General features: G+C 37.5%; 1 protein-coding gene across 1 annotated transcript in view; it reads left to right on the top strand.

The window, feature by feature from the left end:
- LOC149650821 (protein qui-1) overlaps positions 1 to 15,484 on the top strand; it is a 50,277-nt gene that overhangs the window by 29,928 nt on the left and 4,865 nt on the right. Inside the window, exons 10-18 of the mRNA XM_089847446.1 lie at positions 3,404 to 3,610; positions 5,838 to 6,702; positions 10,224 to 10,399; positions 10,696 to 10,816; positions 10,891 to 11,006; positions 11,098 to 11,215; positions 14,133 to 14,390; positions 14,453 to 14,764; positions 15,103 to 15,446. Of these exons, the coding sequence (XP_089703572.1) occupies positions 3,404 to 3,610; positions 5,838 to 6,702; positions 10,224 to 10,399; positions 10,696 to 10,816; positions 10,891 to 11,006; positions 11,098 to 11,215; positions 14,133 to 14,390; positions 14,453 to 14,764; positions 15,103 to 15,446 (2,517 nt within the window). The remainder of the gene's footprint in view (positions 1 to 3,403; positions 3,611 to 5,837; positions 6,703 to 10,223; positions 10,400 to 10,695; positions 10,817 to 10,890; positions 11,007 to 11,097; positions 11,216 to 14,132; positions 14,391 to 14,452; positions 14,765 to 15,102; positions 15,447 to 15,484) is intronic.

Here is a 15,484-nt window from a genome sequence, read left to right as displayed (position 1 = left end):
ATATGGTTTGAAACTTTTCACGATTTCGTTAAGCCTAATCAGCTTAAAACAATCGCGACGTGTTCTGAAGAATACGGAGCGTCTAATTGGCTAGGATTTTGGGCAATTAATTACTGAAATATAGGCTTAACACTGAGTTTTATTATAAATAATTATCGATGGGGTTTGAATTTCAAGATGACGCTAAGCCTAACGAGCTTAAAACAATCAGGGAGTCTCGCGACGTGATCTGAAGAATACGAAGCTAAGAATTTTATCAATTATTTTCTGAAATAGGCTGAGTTAGGCTTAGCACTGTGGTTTTATTATAAATAATTTTAGACCGTTCGATGGAGGATATACGCTATTGTTATTGTCCAAGAAACATACAATATATATATATATATATATAGTTCTAATTCCGCGCCAATCACAAACATGGTCGTATAATAATCGTTAAATGTAGCGAAATTGAGTAGTAGGAAAAGCAATAACTCCCGCTGAGCCGATATAGAAAAACGTAAGAATTATTCCGAGCGTGTCCCGATGCCAGAAGATTCTCAGCCGTTCCGTTCGTTGTTTCCTCTTCAATGATTATTCTCTTTTGGCGAAAAACGTCTTATCGATTTTAATATTACGTTATCACCTTCTTTTATTATTGGATAGTCCCGTATATCCTTGGCCTAATATTAAATATAGACCATTATATCCTTTCAGTAATATCTTAGGCATACCGGGGTCATCCCGGCCTTCGACTGTACTGTCGAGTTACACGTTTATTCTAAATAGATCCCGATATGCCCTTCAAGAATATAAGATAAATTTCAAAATTAAAATAATCGTTAAACCTAAGCCTTTGTTTTCCAATTTTGATATTGCCACGTGATTAGTGAATAAGGTTGGTTGCACGCGCTTATATTAGATACTTTACAATCTTTGTTTGCTTTATTATAAATCAGATTTATACGTAAAAGTAACATTGTTTTGGGGGAAAATTCCGAATGGTTCTTTTTAGAAGGAATTTGTATGAGAGGACCATATTCTTTGGTCCAATATATGGTATAGGAAACGATATAAATCTTTCTTTACGTCATTTATTATTTTCTCCCGCGGTGTATTATGGGATACGGGACACTTCGTATAAGATCATGGGAAATTGTCGCCTACCTTTTACAAGAAAAAAAAAACACCCCAACGTAAATCTTCATTTTTTGTATGGGTTGAATTGACAATATTACGTACCTGAGTACGCATTTTTGTCACGTATAGTCTGACTTTATTCAACCCCCTTCGACTAGGTTTTATTATTCTTGGATAAATTTTGTAAATTCTTTTCCTTCAAAAGCAAAGTGTATAGGTATATGGGTTCCACTCCACTCAAGTTTCGGCTCCCATATCGGCTGTTTATCTTTATTACAAACGTTACAGATATCTTTTATATCTATTTTTAGATTTTCTTTCTAGGGTCCATAAAGGATACATATATATTTTCTCTAACACAAGCGCTTTTTGGATGGCTACTGCAAAACTCAATTGCTTTAGTTTAGGAGGACCCCTAGAAGAAACCGTTATTAATGTTTCTAAAAACCCCTTCCCCAAAAACTTCTCGCAGTTAAATATGATTTAGTTTAAATTTTAATACAAATTTTGAAAGAAAATAATTATAACGGGGAAGCTACTTTCCAGGGGCAAATCATCCCATGCTAACTCTACGAGCCCCTGTAGAAATGTTTATCTTACAATACACGTGTGTTTGCGGTGAAGCTACCCACCACATATATATATATATATATATATATATATATATTTCATAATATTTTTATTTTTTACTGGTTTCATTATGTAAAATTTTTTGTTGTACTAATACTTATAACTTGTGAGCAAATTCTTTTGCTTCTCCTTGTTCTAAAAGGGATCTCTTTGAGAAAGTCAATAAACATTCATTCATTCAGGCGCTTGCTATATAATTTATATTAAATAAACCAGCTTTATAGCTTTTATATTTAATTCCTTAAAGAGGTTAAAGGTCAAAACCTTTCTTAGGTAATTTGGGGGTACTTTTTTCGGGATGAGTCCAGTAATCGATGACTTGAAATAGGGCTGGGCGACTTTGAAAATCCTTGTGAATTATTTGGATCAAGAAAATTAATCGAAGCTTTTTAATTATTTAACATTAATACAAATAGATGAGGGGGGGTTCAGAGGCTACGTTATAGGTATGGAGATTACTACTCCATCGCATCTCACTTCCCTAAGAGACAACAAACCAACCAGATCTCGATCTGTCTTTGTTCTCCTATCCGCTGAGATAGAAAAGATTCTTCCTTTTAATTTATTGAGTTAAAGGGAGATAAAACCATTCAGCAGCCTATCCCCACGTTAAATCCTTTAAATCAAATTGTATACTTAAGTTTCAATATCCCTTTAAAAGATCCCGGGGAATTTATCTTGAATCTGTGAGAGAGGAAAGAGATAAAAGGGAATTTGAGATAAATTTCGTTTCAGAAGTAGCTCATTCTTTATCTTCTTTTCTTTTCTTTCCTTTTCCTTTATTAATCATTCGGGAACCTTTTCCCTTTAAATATACAGGGTGTTTCTGATAAGTCTGCATGCATAAATTAATGGGCGATTTTGAGTCAAAAATGTAACTTCTATCTCCATTTTGTTTGCCCAAAGGGGCATCACTGTTTTCGAGTTAAGATTGAACAAAGTATTTTAAGGATGACCCCTTAAATTTAATTAATTAAGAAACTGATCAAGACAATGATTTCTAATTTAATTAAGGGGTCATCCCTAAAACACTTATCAAATCATAACTCGAAAACCGTGACCCTTAGGGAAAACAAAATGGAGATAGAAGTTGCATTTACGACAGAAAATTGATTTTTCAAAGAACATCCCCCTTTATTTATGCATGCAGATTTATCAGAAACACCCTGTATGCAGTTCTAATTTTTCCATCGCTTTGTAGCCACCAAATATATCAATGACTTTGATAAAGTTAAGTCTACAGTTTTCACGTGAGATTTGAATAATTTCATGATTAAATCTTTTTCACGGATTGAATCGTATCTTTTCTGACTCTTGCATGTGCAGGGCTTTCGTCCGCCCACGCGCGTGTCATTTGTGATACGCACATTCACGAGGAAAAGAGATAACTAGCTTAATTATGGTCCATGCATCAAAAGAAAATGGGCCTTTGCTATTTATCCTTTAGGGGTTATTAAGTCGGGAATCTTGTTATAAGCTTACGGTTGAATGCAACTTATTTCTTTAGGCCCTTTTGTGGGGAAAAATGGTTGGATGCATGAGAGATCCGTATCTACTTTTATGTTTAGACCACCCTCTTTTCTCTAGATGAGAATTATGTCGCTAAGCCTTTGTCTTTAAAATCTATTATTTTTATTCTTTGGTTGGTTGACAGGAAGTTGTAAGAGAATCTCAGACGCACTTATGCAATTGCCGACAACATCTCCGTGTCTTGGGAGTGTCTCAATCATTGGACAGTGACTGCGGTCCTCTTTTGCAAATCCAGGAGTTGATGTGCGTGGGAGATGAAAGCCGGGTTAGACATACGCCCATCATCGTCACCGGAAAGGAAGGATGCGGAAAATCCACACTTTTATCACAGGTAAACATCCTTGGAGCAAGTGCAGTTTTTTTACAGGGAACATTTTTTTTAAATTGAAAATAATGTTCGACATTCGTGTTCAGAACTTTCAAAATAACCTCAGGGATAACTGACAACGTCACATTTGTTGGGAAATCTTTTTGAAAACCCTGAGGAAAAACTTACCTACAGTAAACCTAACCTAATCTATACATAAGACTTCCTCACCTTCATTCTTTTAGTCGAAATGGAGACATGCTTTTTTTATTGCTTCTGACTAATTTGAGGACTCTGAACACGAATATCGACATTATTTTTCAAATAAAGTGTCCGATAACTGCACTTACATCACATACGACTAACCATAAAGATGCTGAAGGGGTCAGGTTTTCTTCTTGTAGCCTTTATTTGGTTGTAAAAATTGAATTTAACCAGTTTGAAACCGATTTGAAAAGTAGTTTTTTTAGACAAGTTATCTTTGGATGTCCAAAAGGATAAACTTCGTTAGGTTTAACGTTAGGCCTTGGTCGACGGAAAGAGTCTCGGTTTAAGTAGAAGGAATGTTTCTATACAAAAGAGGGATGGGTATATATATATACTTGGGAGGCAAGCCCGCATTTGCAATTCAAAGCTGTCTTCCACTCTCTCTCTCTCTCTCTCTCTCTCTCTCTCTCGCTCCCTCTCTCTCTCTCTCTCGCTCCCTCTCTCTCTCTCTCTCCTTCTCTCTTTGGAACTAAATATATCGCTAGGATTAAGAGAGCTCCCCTCCTTTTTGGATGGCATTTTTAGTGCCCAAGTTTTATTTTTCCCAACGTAGGGTTGCATTGAATATAACACGCTAAGTCTTGGTCAAATCTCTTACGTTATAGAAACCATATTCAAAGTAGATTTTGTACGGAAACCTCGCCTTGGAAAACGACAGACATCCTTTGAAATCTCTCGCAACGTCGGTCCAGAAGTGAATTAATTTCAAAAGTTATTTTCGGAAAAAAGGCTTAATTAGGAACCAATTCCGGTTCATCCATTGCTTATGATAACTTAAAATAGCTATTAATACGTTCCTAGATAACATATGGGTACTTGGTTTAATTTATTACATCCTGACTCTAATGGCGTTCTTGTTTTCTTGAAAGGTATTATTTAAATTTACTAAACCGTTTTCTTTATTTTTTTTTATTTGTTGACATCTTTAAATTAATTTATTTCTGATTCTTTTGTTTTCTCGGCCGTTCTTATTTCTTTCCGGTTATGTTCTTGTTTCCCGCGCCCGTAATTTCAACCGGAATTTGTACTACTATTAAGCCTACATCCTCCTTTGGTTTCTTTGATATTAAAATATCAGGGACCTCGCCTTGTTTTAGATGCAAATTTAGTTGAAAATATATTCTGACGGAATCCACCCTACTCTTCCTATTACACATTATAAAATCGGAAGAGACGACGTGACATTGTCTTGACGCCTTGAAAATGTTCGAAAGAAAACTGTCTGAAAACCCTTTTAAAATATGGGGCATTTTTATTGAAAACACCAGCTATTTTTCTTACATACCTTCACGTAGGTAATGCGTATAAAACATTTATCACGTGCCAGAAAGTGCGCGCGTGAGTTGGGTCGAAATAGCCTACGCTTGCCTATACCTTTTACATACAAAGGGTTGGATACTCAAAATGAATTCAACTTTTTTAGCGTATTTACATATTGAAATTTTAGGTATATTATTTTAGTGAACCTCCCCTCGTACTATCCTAAATGTAAAACAAGGGGAAAGTATTGAAAAGAGGAAGAAAGTTAGGGCGTGGTTTTGACTTCATGCCTCCGGAAACGAAAATAATAGACTTTTTATTTAAGAAAAGTCTTTGAATTTTTTTTTCTTCTTTATATTCGATCCTCTCCTCCCTAATTCAGATGACTTTCAGGTTGCTCCCCTCCCCCCATGGGAATTTAGGAAGGTTCCCAAAAGGAATATCTCTAGGAATAAACCGGAAACTATTTTAATAATCTTATTTCCTAATATATATTCATCCATAAAAATGTCTTGAGAATTATTCGGTTTTGTTATATTTTTCTTGAGAAAGTTAAGGAATTCGTAATTTGCGCTTGTAATTTATTGCGAGATTCGTTAATTGTCAAGGGGATCTCAATCGTTGAAGGTTATAGTGACCTTGATGTACCAGAAAGATTTGCAGATTATATTTATTTTGAAGTTGGTAATTTAATTTTTGGTTTGTTTTTATTTTATCTGACCAGGTCTTAATGTACTGTCCCGAATGGTTGGGTAACGACGTGGTCCGTGTTGTACGTCACGTGGGTCAAAGTCCTTGTTCAATGTACACGCCGGAACTCCTTCGTAATTTATGTTTACACATAAGTCTGGTATTTGGATTCGAAATCACTCCCAAACACTACAGTTTTGAATTGGGAAAACTCAGCAATTGGTTTCAAGATCTTCTTAAAATGGTCGAATCTACTTCGAGCGAACTGGTCATTATTTTAGACAATTTACACCAATTACGGTCAACCGCCAATACGCAAACCGCCATCTTGGGTTGGTTACCTTGGAATCTACCCCTGAACGTGCATATTTTGTGTTCCATCGCCGAAGAAGCCGAAACGGTATTGGCTCTTTTGAAATCGCGTATCTCGAGCAGCGATAATCTGGTGCGTATACCACCCATGAATCATACGGCGGCTGTTAGCATGTTGCAATGTAATCTACGCGATCACAAGCACGTTTTGACGCGAGAACAATGGGATGTTGTGAGAAACCGTATTGAAAACTCTTCGTCGGAAGTTTCACCTTTGTACGTGAAATTGTTGTCGCATCGTGCCCGGAAATGGTTGTCTTCCACCTGTCTAACCGAGGATGACGTCGTGACGGACTTGGAACGGTTGGTCAATTTGTCGTTAGACGAATTAGAGGCGCGCTACGGGTCAAGGACAATTCGGAAACTCGCTTCGTATTTGACCTGCACCAATTTTGGACTCAGAGAAGCGGAGATCGTCGAATTGTTGTCTTCGACAGATTTTGAAGGACCGGTTAGCGATATTTTGGGCGAAGATAAAAGGCCCGAGTTTTCCTTGAGTTGCTGGTTTGGAATTAAAGAAGAAATGAGTAAGTGTTATTTAATTTTTCATTGTTTTTAGTCATGAAGTGTTTAAGTTTTAAATGCGTTAGGCTTAGCTAGAGTAAACGTTTAAAAATCCAAATGGCAAATGCGTAGAGAACGTTGGTTTCAACGATGATTCTACTTTGAATTAGGCTTAGGTGAGATAGGGTTAACCATGACTCTACTTTGAATTAGGCTTAAGTGAGTTAGGGTTAAAAATGATTCTACATTGAATTAGGCTTAGGTGAGATAGGGTTAACCATGACTCTACTTTGAATTAGGCTTAAGTGAGTTAGGGTTAAAAATGATTCTACATTGAATTAGGCTTAGGTGAGATAGGGTTAACCATGACTCTACTTTGAATTAGGCTTAAGTGAGTTAGGGTTAAAAATGATTCTACATTGAATTAGGCTTAGGTGAGATAGGGTTAACCATGACTCTACTTTGAATTAGGCTTAAGTGAGTTAGGGTTAAAAATAATCTACTTTGAATTAGGCTTAGGTGAGTTTTAGAGACTATATATCCATATAGGATATTTTAACTCCATTTCTCTCCTAGACTAGAGTTGGTAAATTTTGATTCGATAATAAGCAGTGACGCGCTTAAGAGAAACGTTTTGAACTGTATTTTATCAAATTAAAATTTTCCGTAACTATGGCGCCAACCAAGGTAACTTAAACTTCGGTCCGGGTAACATTTAAGTGCACTATAGAGGACGCTCGTAGGTGACTGTTCTAGTTACGTATTAAAGGCGCCCGCCGCTGGGCAGTCGGAAACTTCAGTTTGACAAGAATGTCCAGGGTTGGTACGTAGCGAGTGTTAGGGGTCTCCCCGGCCATTTCCGGTTCGCTACCCACGCAAGAACCCGTCTTAAATTCAATATCGCGCGTATCTCCATTATACAGCGTCCTTTATTAAAGTTTAATTTAGAGACCCTCTCTATGACTACGTACATAATCTTAAATGTAGACTCGCCAAAAGTGAATTAACTCGAAATTATCAGGTATTAATTTAATACAAGGGTCCAGGTGTGTAAAGGTATGTGTGTAGCATAGTAGAACCTCGGGTTATTTTGTTTCTATATACGGTATTCTAGGAAGAGAAACGTTTTAATGGCAATTTTATCACTAATTAGAATCTGTTAGAGTGTCTGCGTGAGTCTGTTTTAATTCTTTGAAAAGGCTTCGAAACTTATGGACTATAATACTTTTGCGTCTTGTACTATAGCTGAAGCTTTTATTGAATACCGCCTTAATTTGGGCTCAAACCAAGACGCTAAACGACTATAGAGTGAACTAGACCCGCAATTACTTGGAACCCAATTATATTTAGTACGAAATCCTTAATTCTAACTGAAAAATCAATTTTTATATACGATTTACTAAGAGAAAGGTCGAGAATTAAAGCTTCTAAAACTTTTAAGTGTTTTGTAGAGAATTTCCACGAATCCTATAATAATTTTTAATAGGATGAAGTTGAAAATATTATTTACGATTATTTCGTTTGTTGAATATATAGAGTTTTCAAAGAGCTGGTTCCTTTCACAAAGAGAGGAAAACTATTTTATCTTTAAGTTTTAGTCTCTTTATATAATCCTCATTTGAATATTGAGTTGGGCTTTTAGATATATCTATATCCGTATATATATACGCTTCCGAATTAATTCACGGGCAGGTCCCCGTCTAAGAGACGATAAGAATTTTAGGAATTCGCAAATATAATTGTTCTTCGGAGTTCCATTGGCTTTGTTTGGGTTTTCCAATTTAATTTAGTTTACTCAAACTGAAGTTGTTTAAGTCTGAAATATTATTATTTATTTATTTTTGTTGTAGTTTTGATTGTTTATGGTGGTTTAAAATTGATAATATAGAAACAAAACTAACTAAGAAATTTGGCATTAACGATAACCACACGTTATATCATTGCTTATGGTATCCTTCAAAATGAATGAACGCTTGGCTCATGATCCAGCAATTCCATCAAATCCAGGTCTATTGTTTTCGACCGCCTTTCTTTTGTTGTTATCGCTCTTAGTACCAAGAATGAGATGGAATAATAAAATTCTCTTCTCTAACATCTGTTTGCCGCAAATTATCCGTAAAGTGTTGCGTATGCGCTAAAACTAACCCCTAGCTTTCTTCTTGGGAATGTCCGTCCGTGGTTGTTGCTGAGAACGGAAATTTATCCTCGCATTTTCTCCCCAAAAACTCTCTATCAGAGAGACCTTAGCTTTTATCATAAGTTTATAAGTGATATGTTCCATAAGTATAACACTACCCATACTTCGTAATGCTACTGAGAGACTTACAGAGACTCGAGCTAGTTCGAGAACATCGTGGTCGAGAATTGAAGTCCTACACTCGGTGGTTAATTTTGCATGCAGGACTTCCATCTAGGTCCTATTTAGTCTGCATTACTAAGCCCAAATTTGACAGCAGCGCCTCACCAGGCCTCCCTCGCTTTACCTGGAATCTATGACCTACCTCATTCACTTCAAAATTACAAGCTCCAGTTTCTAAGTTACCAGTGAGAAACTTATGGTGAACATATATCTTACAAACTTATGCTTTTATACGGTACCAAAACCAACTACAACTGCATTTACAACAACAATTTTCTTTTATTTCCCTCGACGAGCGGCGTGGGCCTTTACCCCCCTCCCCCTCCCCCGCTCGTATATACCCCCTAAATGGGCTTCCTCTATCTCTTAATTAACTCCGCTTGATAATCTTATTTAGAACTCTGGACCAAACGTTAGGCCTAAGCGTTATGTATGTTTGCTTTTGTTTTGTTTTCTCCGTCAGTCGCCTATCGCGATTAACCCTTTTTATCTAAACACATGCACGGCCATACTGGAAAGTCTTATGTCTAGTCTATAGGCCTTAATTTAAGCTAAACGCAATTAAAATTAAAGCTATATATATACCCTTTTACGTGAACTTTGCTCAGCCTAATCGATACTAGTTCTTGAGTTTAGGATATACAGGGTGTTTCTGGAATTTCTGCTTCAAGGGGGATATTCTTTGGGCGATTTTCAGTCGAAAATGTAACTTCTATTTCGACTCGAAATCGCCAAAAGAACATCCTCCTTAAATTATGCCAGTCTTATCAGAAACACCCTGTATAACATTTGAATCAAAGTGGGATCTTGATTTATCCCCGTTGTCAATTCGATTTAAAATCAATGAAGAGAAAAATCTTACTTTTATTGGTTTTTCTCCTTCAGGTTTACTATTTTTTAGCTCTTTCTAAAGGGTCTTGTAGAAGTGGAGGGTTTTAGTATATTCTTTGTTTTGACAACGGGCTGAATTTTGATTTTCTTTCGTGTTTCGATTCGATTCGAACGATTGAAAATCAAAAATCAATTATTCAAGCCTCTTTTAGTTCTGGGACACTGAATCTCAAGTAGTTTTGGTTTTATTTTTCAATGAAGAAAAAGCCTGTAGTAGAATGGAAACCTTTATTTTTTGTTATATTGATCTGGTCCGTAAATTTATTTTTCCTTTGTTTGTTAATTTCTCTATAGGAGTAATGATGAAGGAGTATTTGGTTGATGGGAGGACGTATTCTCATTGGAGTCACGCCTCAATTTCGGCCGTTGTCCAAAAACGTTATCTGTCCCAAGAAGCGGATACTCTAGCGTGTCACACGGATTTGGCCAGCGCTTTCCATCAAAGTTTCCTCTCGGAGAAAGATGAAAAGGTAGGTACGTGTCCCTAATTCTTTTCATCCATTTCCCGCACTATTCCCTTCCCCGTCAACTACCTTGACGGTAATCCATCCTCGCGGTATCGTTGATAGTCGCGCGCCCAACTAGCTCGTGAGTCGAGTTGAAAAGGACCATTTTTTTAATTTCTGGGAGGAATTTTATCAGCCCTGTCACGCGCTGGACGTAAACGCGCGTGCCTTTTTCCCGCTCTACTGACAATTTTCCGCGAGGGCTTGTTCGTTGGGAAAATTCTAAATTAAAAGGATGATTATTAAAACTTGCCATGCAGGGTACACCCGTTGTCGAAAATGGCAGCCCGGCTGTCACGAGAGGTTCCAGTTGGAGGAAAGGCGATTGGTCAGATATGTTAAGAGAGATAGATGAGCTTTGGTTTCATCTTATGATGAGTGGTAAGGTTTTTTTAAAATTGCCCTTTATTAAGGTATAGTTTGAGCGAAACGAAAATACCATTCAATTCAAATAGGCGACCATCTAAAGCTGAAACAAGACGCGATTTGCAATTTTGATTTCTTACTTTCCGCCATTAGAGGAGCTTCCATTAGTTACATCCGCAGTGTCCTTGAGCTTGTCCGTTGTAAGGTAAGTACTTAAATAAACCTATTAGTAATTTACTACCTAATTAGTTTATCTTAATAATTTAATCTCTTTTGTATTGTTTCGTTTACAATAGCTCTTGGATTGGGAAGTGGAATTATTATACAGCATGACAAAACTTTCCGTTGACGTTTTGAGTCAAGATCCCCAACAAATGGCCACGGAGATTTTGAATTGGCTACGACCTTTTTCGGGTAAGTAGCCCTACTTCCTTTCTGTATTAACCGCAGAACAATACGCGAGTTTCAAAAGTGGGGCAGCCTAGCTCGGAACGCGTCTTTTGTTAATGCTTTATCTTGTAGAGTTAAGATAATTGTCTTAGAGCTCTTTTAGACTGACTATATCTGAAAGTGACAGCAGCCTTTCTCTTCATTGTCTGTTAAGGCACCGAGGCACCTGTTGTTAATTTATAAGGCTTATTATAACTCGTTCACCACCAATAGTAAATTAATCGAGATAAAATAGAAGTTATCAAATCTCAATTAAAATATTGGCCTAAACTTTCAAAGCTTTCATGCTGCAATCCTCTTATTTTATAAGACCCCCACCAAAAGTAAATTAATCGAAATAAAAAACTTAGAAGTTGTTAATAAAAATACTTTATCGCAATTATAAACAAGTTGGGAAAACCAAAATATTACCTCTCCGAGTCAAGAGGTCTACTACTACAAAGTTATTTACCTAGATATGGAATTATTTCTCTTTTTTGAAGTAAAAATTTTCGAAATATTGAAGCAGTATTCCAAGCATAGCGAATATACAGTAAAGCAGACGACATTTTACATCCAATAAGGATAAATCTTGGACCCATGGAAATCAGTTAATGGCAAAAAGAACAGGAAATGAAGTCTACGCTTCAGCTGTTTACCCTATATTCTGATAGCTACATTCACAACTGGTTAGCAGTGTAAACACTATCGTCTCGTCTCACCTAAACAATATTCTTAGTTTGCCAACATGAGTGTTAACGTTAAATAATTAACTTATGATAATACCAAAGCTAAATTGTAGCTAGACGCACTGATAGTCAATGCGCACCATAAAGAGAATAAAAACTCTGTAGCTTAGCCCTACTAATCTAATTGCCAACATGATCTTTTCTTCTATTATAAAATCTTAACCTGATTATTTAAGAGTGTATTTAACTTTCGGCTCACTCTGAACCGTTCATGTCTCTTCATTTCAGACACGAAAATCAAAACCCAAAGTTTACATCACCTCAGGCCTCAATTATTTACTCTATATTTCACTAAGATATACCCGCCGGAGTCTAGTTCTTAGCTTTCTTCATAAAATTACTAAACCAAGGATTATTCTATATACAGATGTAGTATAGCTTTAGTAATTTATAAACAGCCATTTCAAATAATAATATTAGTAAAACTCTTTGGAATATTAAAATGAAACAGAGCTTTAAAGACACCAAAGCACTAAATGCATCATAATTACGAAAAATATTTCATCATATTCACTTTATATTAAGGATAAAGGGAATATTATGGTTCTGTAGGATTTCTTTACACATCAAAACAAAACGAACTTCTAACGCAGCGCACTGCGGCACTAGTGTAATAACGGACGGACACACACAGACAATAACATAGACTGCTTTTTAACCATTTCCGTATTAATTTTGAATTGAGAAACAAGATTATCTTAAATATTAAAATAAATATAATTAATATTTAATATTTTCTTCGTTAGTTATTCGCTTTATTGAACGTTACATCGTTTTAAAAAAGAACAATTAAACATTCTTGAGAGACCTGACTAATATTGGCGTTTGAAATGAAGCATACGCCCGTTGCGTCGCCTTACTCAAATAGGTAGTATATAAGGGTTTCGAATCGCAGCTATGGATAAGAACATCGCAATTGCGTGAACCTTGGCGGAAGACCCCGTCAATGGAAGGCTAGACGTTTCTCGTAACCCTAGCCGATCGCCGCGTATGTCTTAACCTTAAGGATGATGGTGGTGTTAGAAGCCAGGTGTGCAGACTGGTGTCCATGTGGGATGGACAAAGAATAGAAGATGGTGGTGTTTAGAAGCCAGTAAGTACAGACTGGTGTCCATGTGGGATGGACAAAGAATAGAAGATGGTGGTGTTTAGAAGCCAGTAAGTACAGACTGGTGTCCATGTGGAATGGACAAAGACGAGAAGGAGGTGGTGTTTAGAAGCCAGTAAGTACAGACTGGTGTCCGTCCATGTGGAATGGGCGAAAAACTAGAAGATGGTGGTGTTTAGAAGCCAATAAGTTCAGACTAGTGTCCATGTGGGGTGGACAAATGAACAGAGTTGTTAAACAGGCAATGGAGTAATAGCCTGTAAGTCGAATACAATTTCCGGGACTGTAAATGCGGTCTGGAAATTGAATATACGTTTGCTCCGATTTGCAAACTGCGAACGCGGTCACGTGGGTGTAACAACGGACAGACAGACACACAGACACACAGACAGACACACAGACACACAGACACGTCGAAATTAGAACCTCTCCGTGACATACGTCACTCGGAGAGGTAAAAATAGGCCTAAACTTGAAAAGCTTTCGAGATAAAAATCTATATAGCAGTTTTCAAACGCGACGGTACAAACTCAAGTTGAAAAATAAAGGCCAATTTGATTGTCCGTGCAAGGGTGGATGTTTTGTAGTAGTCATCTGAAAGTCTAGTCACGTTGCGAAACTTTTCTTTCTCTTGTATTCCTCATTCTATCTCAAGTTGAAATCCTTTTCCAGCCAAGAGTCGAAGTTTTTTTTTATTTTTTTTATTCCCCAACCGTCGACACACACACACACAGACATACTCATATCGCAAAGACTAGTTTCTTGTCCTCAACAAAAGAGGGAAAATTTCTTACCCAAAGAAAAAAAAATAGGAGGAAAGACCGCTCGATAGATGGTTCCGTCTATTTTGTTTGTCGTTTGGAACCATAGACTCTTTAGAATTGAATTCAGACCGACAATAATGGGGCGGGACTTTGTCTAACGGAAGTAGCGTCATAGTTTGACGCCTACGCCTTTTATTTATGGAGCGCTTTTAGCATTTTTTCATAAGAAACCGTCTCTTCTTCAAGGTTTAAGTTTTTTTTTTTAATGTGTTTCGTTGTAGAATGTTCTTCGGCCGTTTTGGATTCACTGGTCAGTCAGGCTTTGCAGTGGTGCAATAATCGTTCAACGTCGTTGTTGGTGCCCCAAAATTCGTGGTTGAATTTGACCTTACCGGCCCAAATTAATGTCATGGTATGTCCACAAGAAATAACTCATATGGTGGCCACGCCGGACTCGCAATACGTCCTATGCAGCTCCTCTGACAAGACAATCTACGCGTATAATTTGCCTTCGCGCAATCTCGTGCGCACTTATAAAGGTCAGCCTCTTGTTAAGCCTAATCTACTCTTTAAGGGGGCTAAAGTTCAAAACTATCATCAGGTCATAAAGCCAACATCACGTGCCTACATATCACCACATCGGGTCGTTGGTTGGTCAGTGGATCGGAAGATACCGACGTCATCATTTGGGATGTGGCGACGGCTAACGTCAAACATCGTTTAAGTCACCATATTACCGGAGTTTTGTGTTTGACAACCACCGTCTCGGAAAGTTTGGTTTTAAGCGGTTCCGAGATTGGTGTAGCCATAGTTTCCAGGCTGGACACTGGTCAAGTGGTTCAGAAACTCGAAAGTCATCGCGGCGTCATCAGTTGCATCGCCGTCAACAGCGGGGATGACATTTTCGCTACTGGTAATTAACTTTTATATTCCCGTCTGGAAACGTACAAGTACGTGTCCGTTAGGCCTAACGAGAAAAACAATCAGGGTCCGGGTTTGGGCTATAGTATTCTGGTAATCGATCAATATCTGCATTGTCTCGATAATAGAAAAGGGGGGAAGTGATCCATCAATCAATCAAGCAAACAACCTCAACTACGCGTTACTTAGGATAGGAATCTGTAGAAGCACGAGCCAAGACTATTTTTTTAGGCTTAACGAAATGGGGTTAAAAATATAACATAGAAAAACACTTTTCGTGGTCAGAAGTTAACCGGAAAATAACGATAGGTTCTTTGGCTTTCCGAGTAGGTTCGACGGATAAAACAGTTTTGATATGGAGCCTGGAAGACTTCAGTTTGCTCAACTCCATTTGCCTTCCTTCTCCAATCTGCCACATGAATATTTCGGGTGACAGCACCTTTTTGTTGTTAACCTGCGAAGACAACAGCGTCCACGTGCGTTCCTTGACCACCGGCTCGGACGTCCATTCTCTGGAAGGTCATACGGGAACCGTGACGGTCACTGCCTTCGCCAGAGACAACTGCAGATGCGTCGTCGGGTGCAGCGATGGTAAATGTTACGTCTACGATATTCATTCCGCCAAAAAGATACAAGTTCTATCGGGTCATACCGAAGGTGTCGTCAGTGCTCAGGTAAGTTTTTTTAATTGTTTTACGTGACCTTTATGACC

This window comes from Phalangium opilio, unplaced genomic scaffold (assembly GCF_054372755.1).
Source record: "Phalangium opilio isolate 3A_F unplaced genomic scaffold, DU_Popi_V2 ptg000082l_1, whole genome shotgun sequence".
Lineage (NCBI taxonomy): Eukaryota > Metazoa > Arthropoda > Arachnida > Opiliones > Phalangiidae > Phalangium > Phalangium opilio.
Note: the sequence above shows the minus strand (reverse complement) of the source record. Positions and strands in the feature narration are given on the sequence as shown.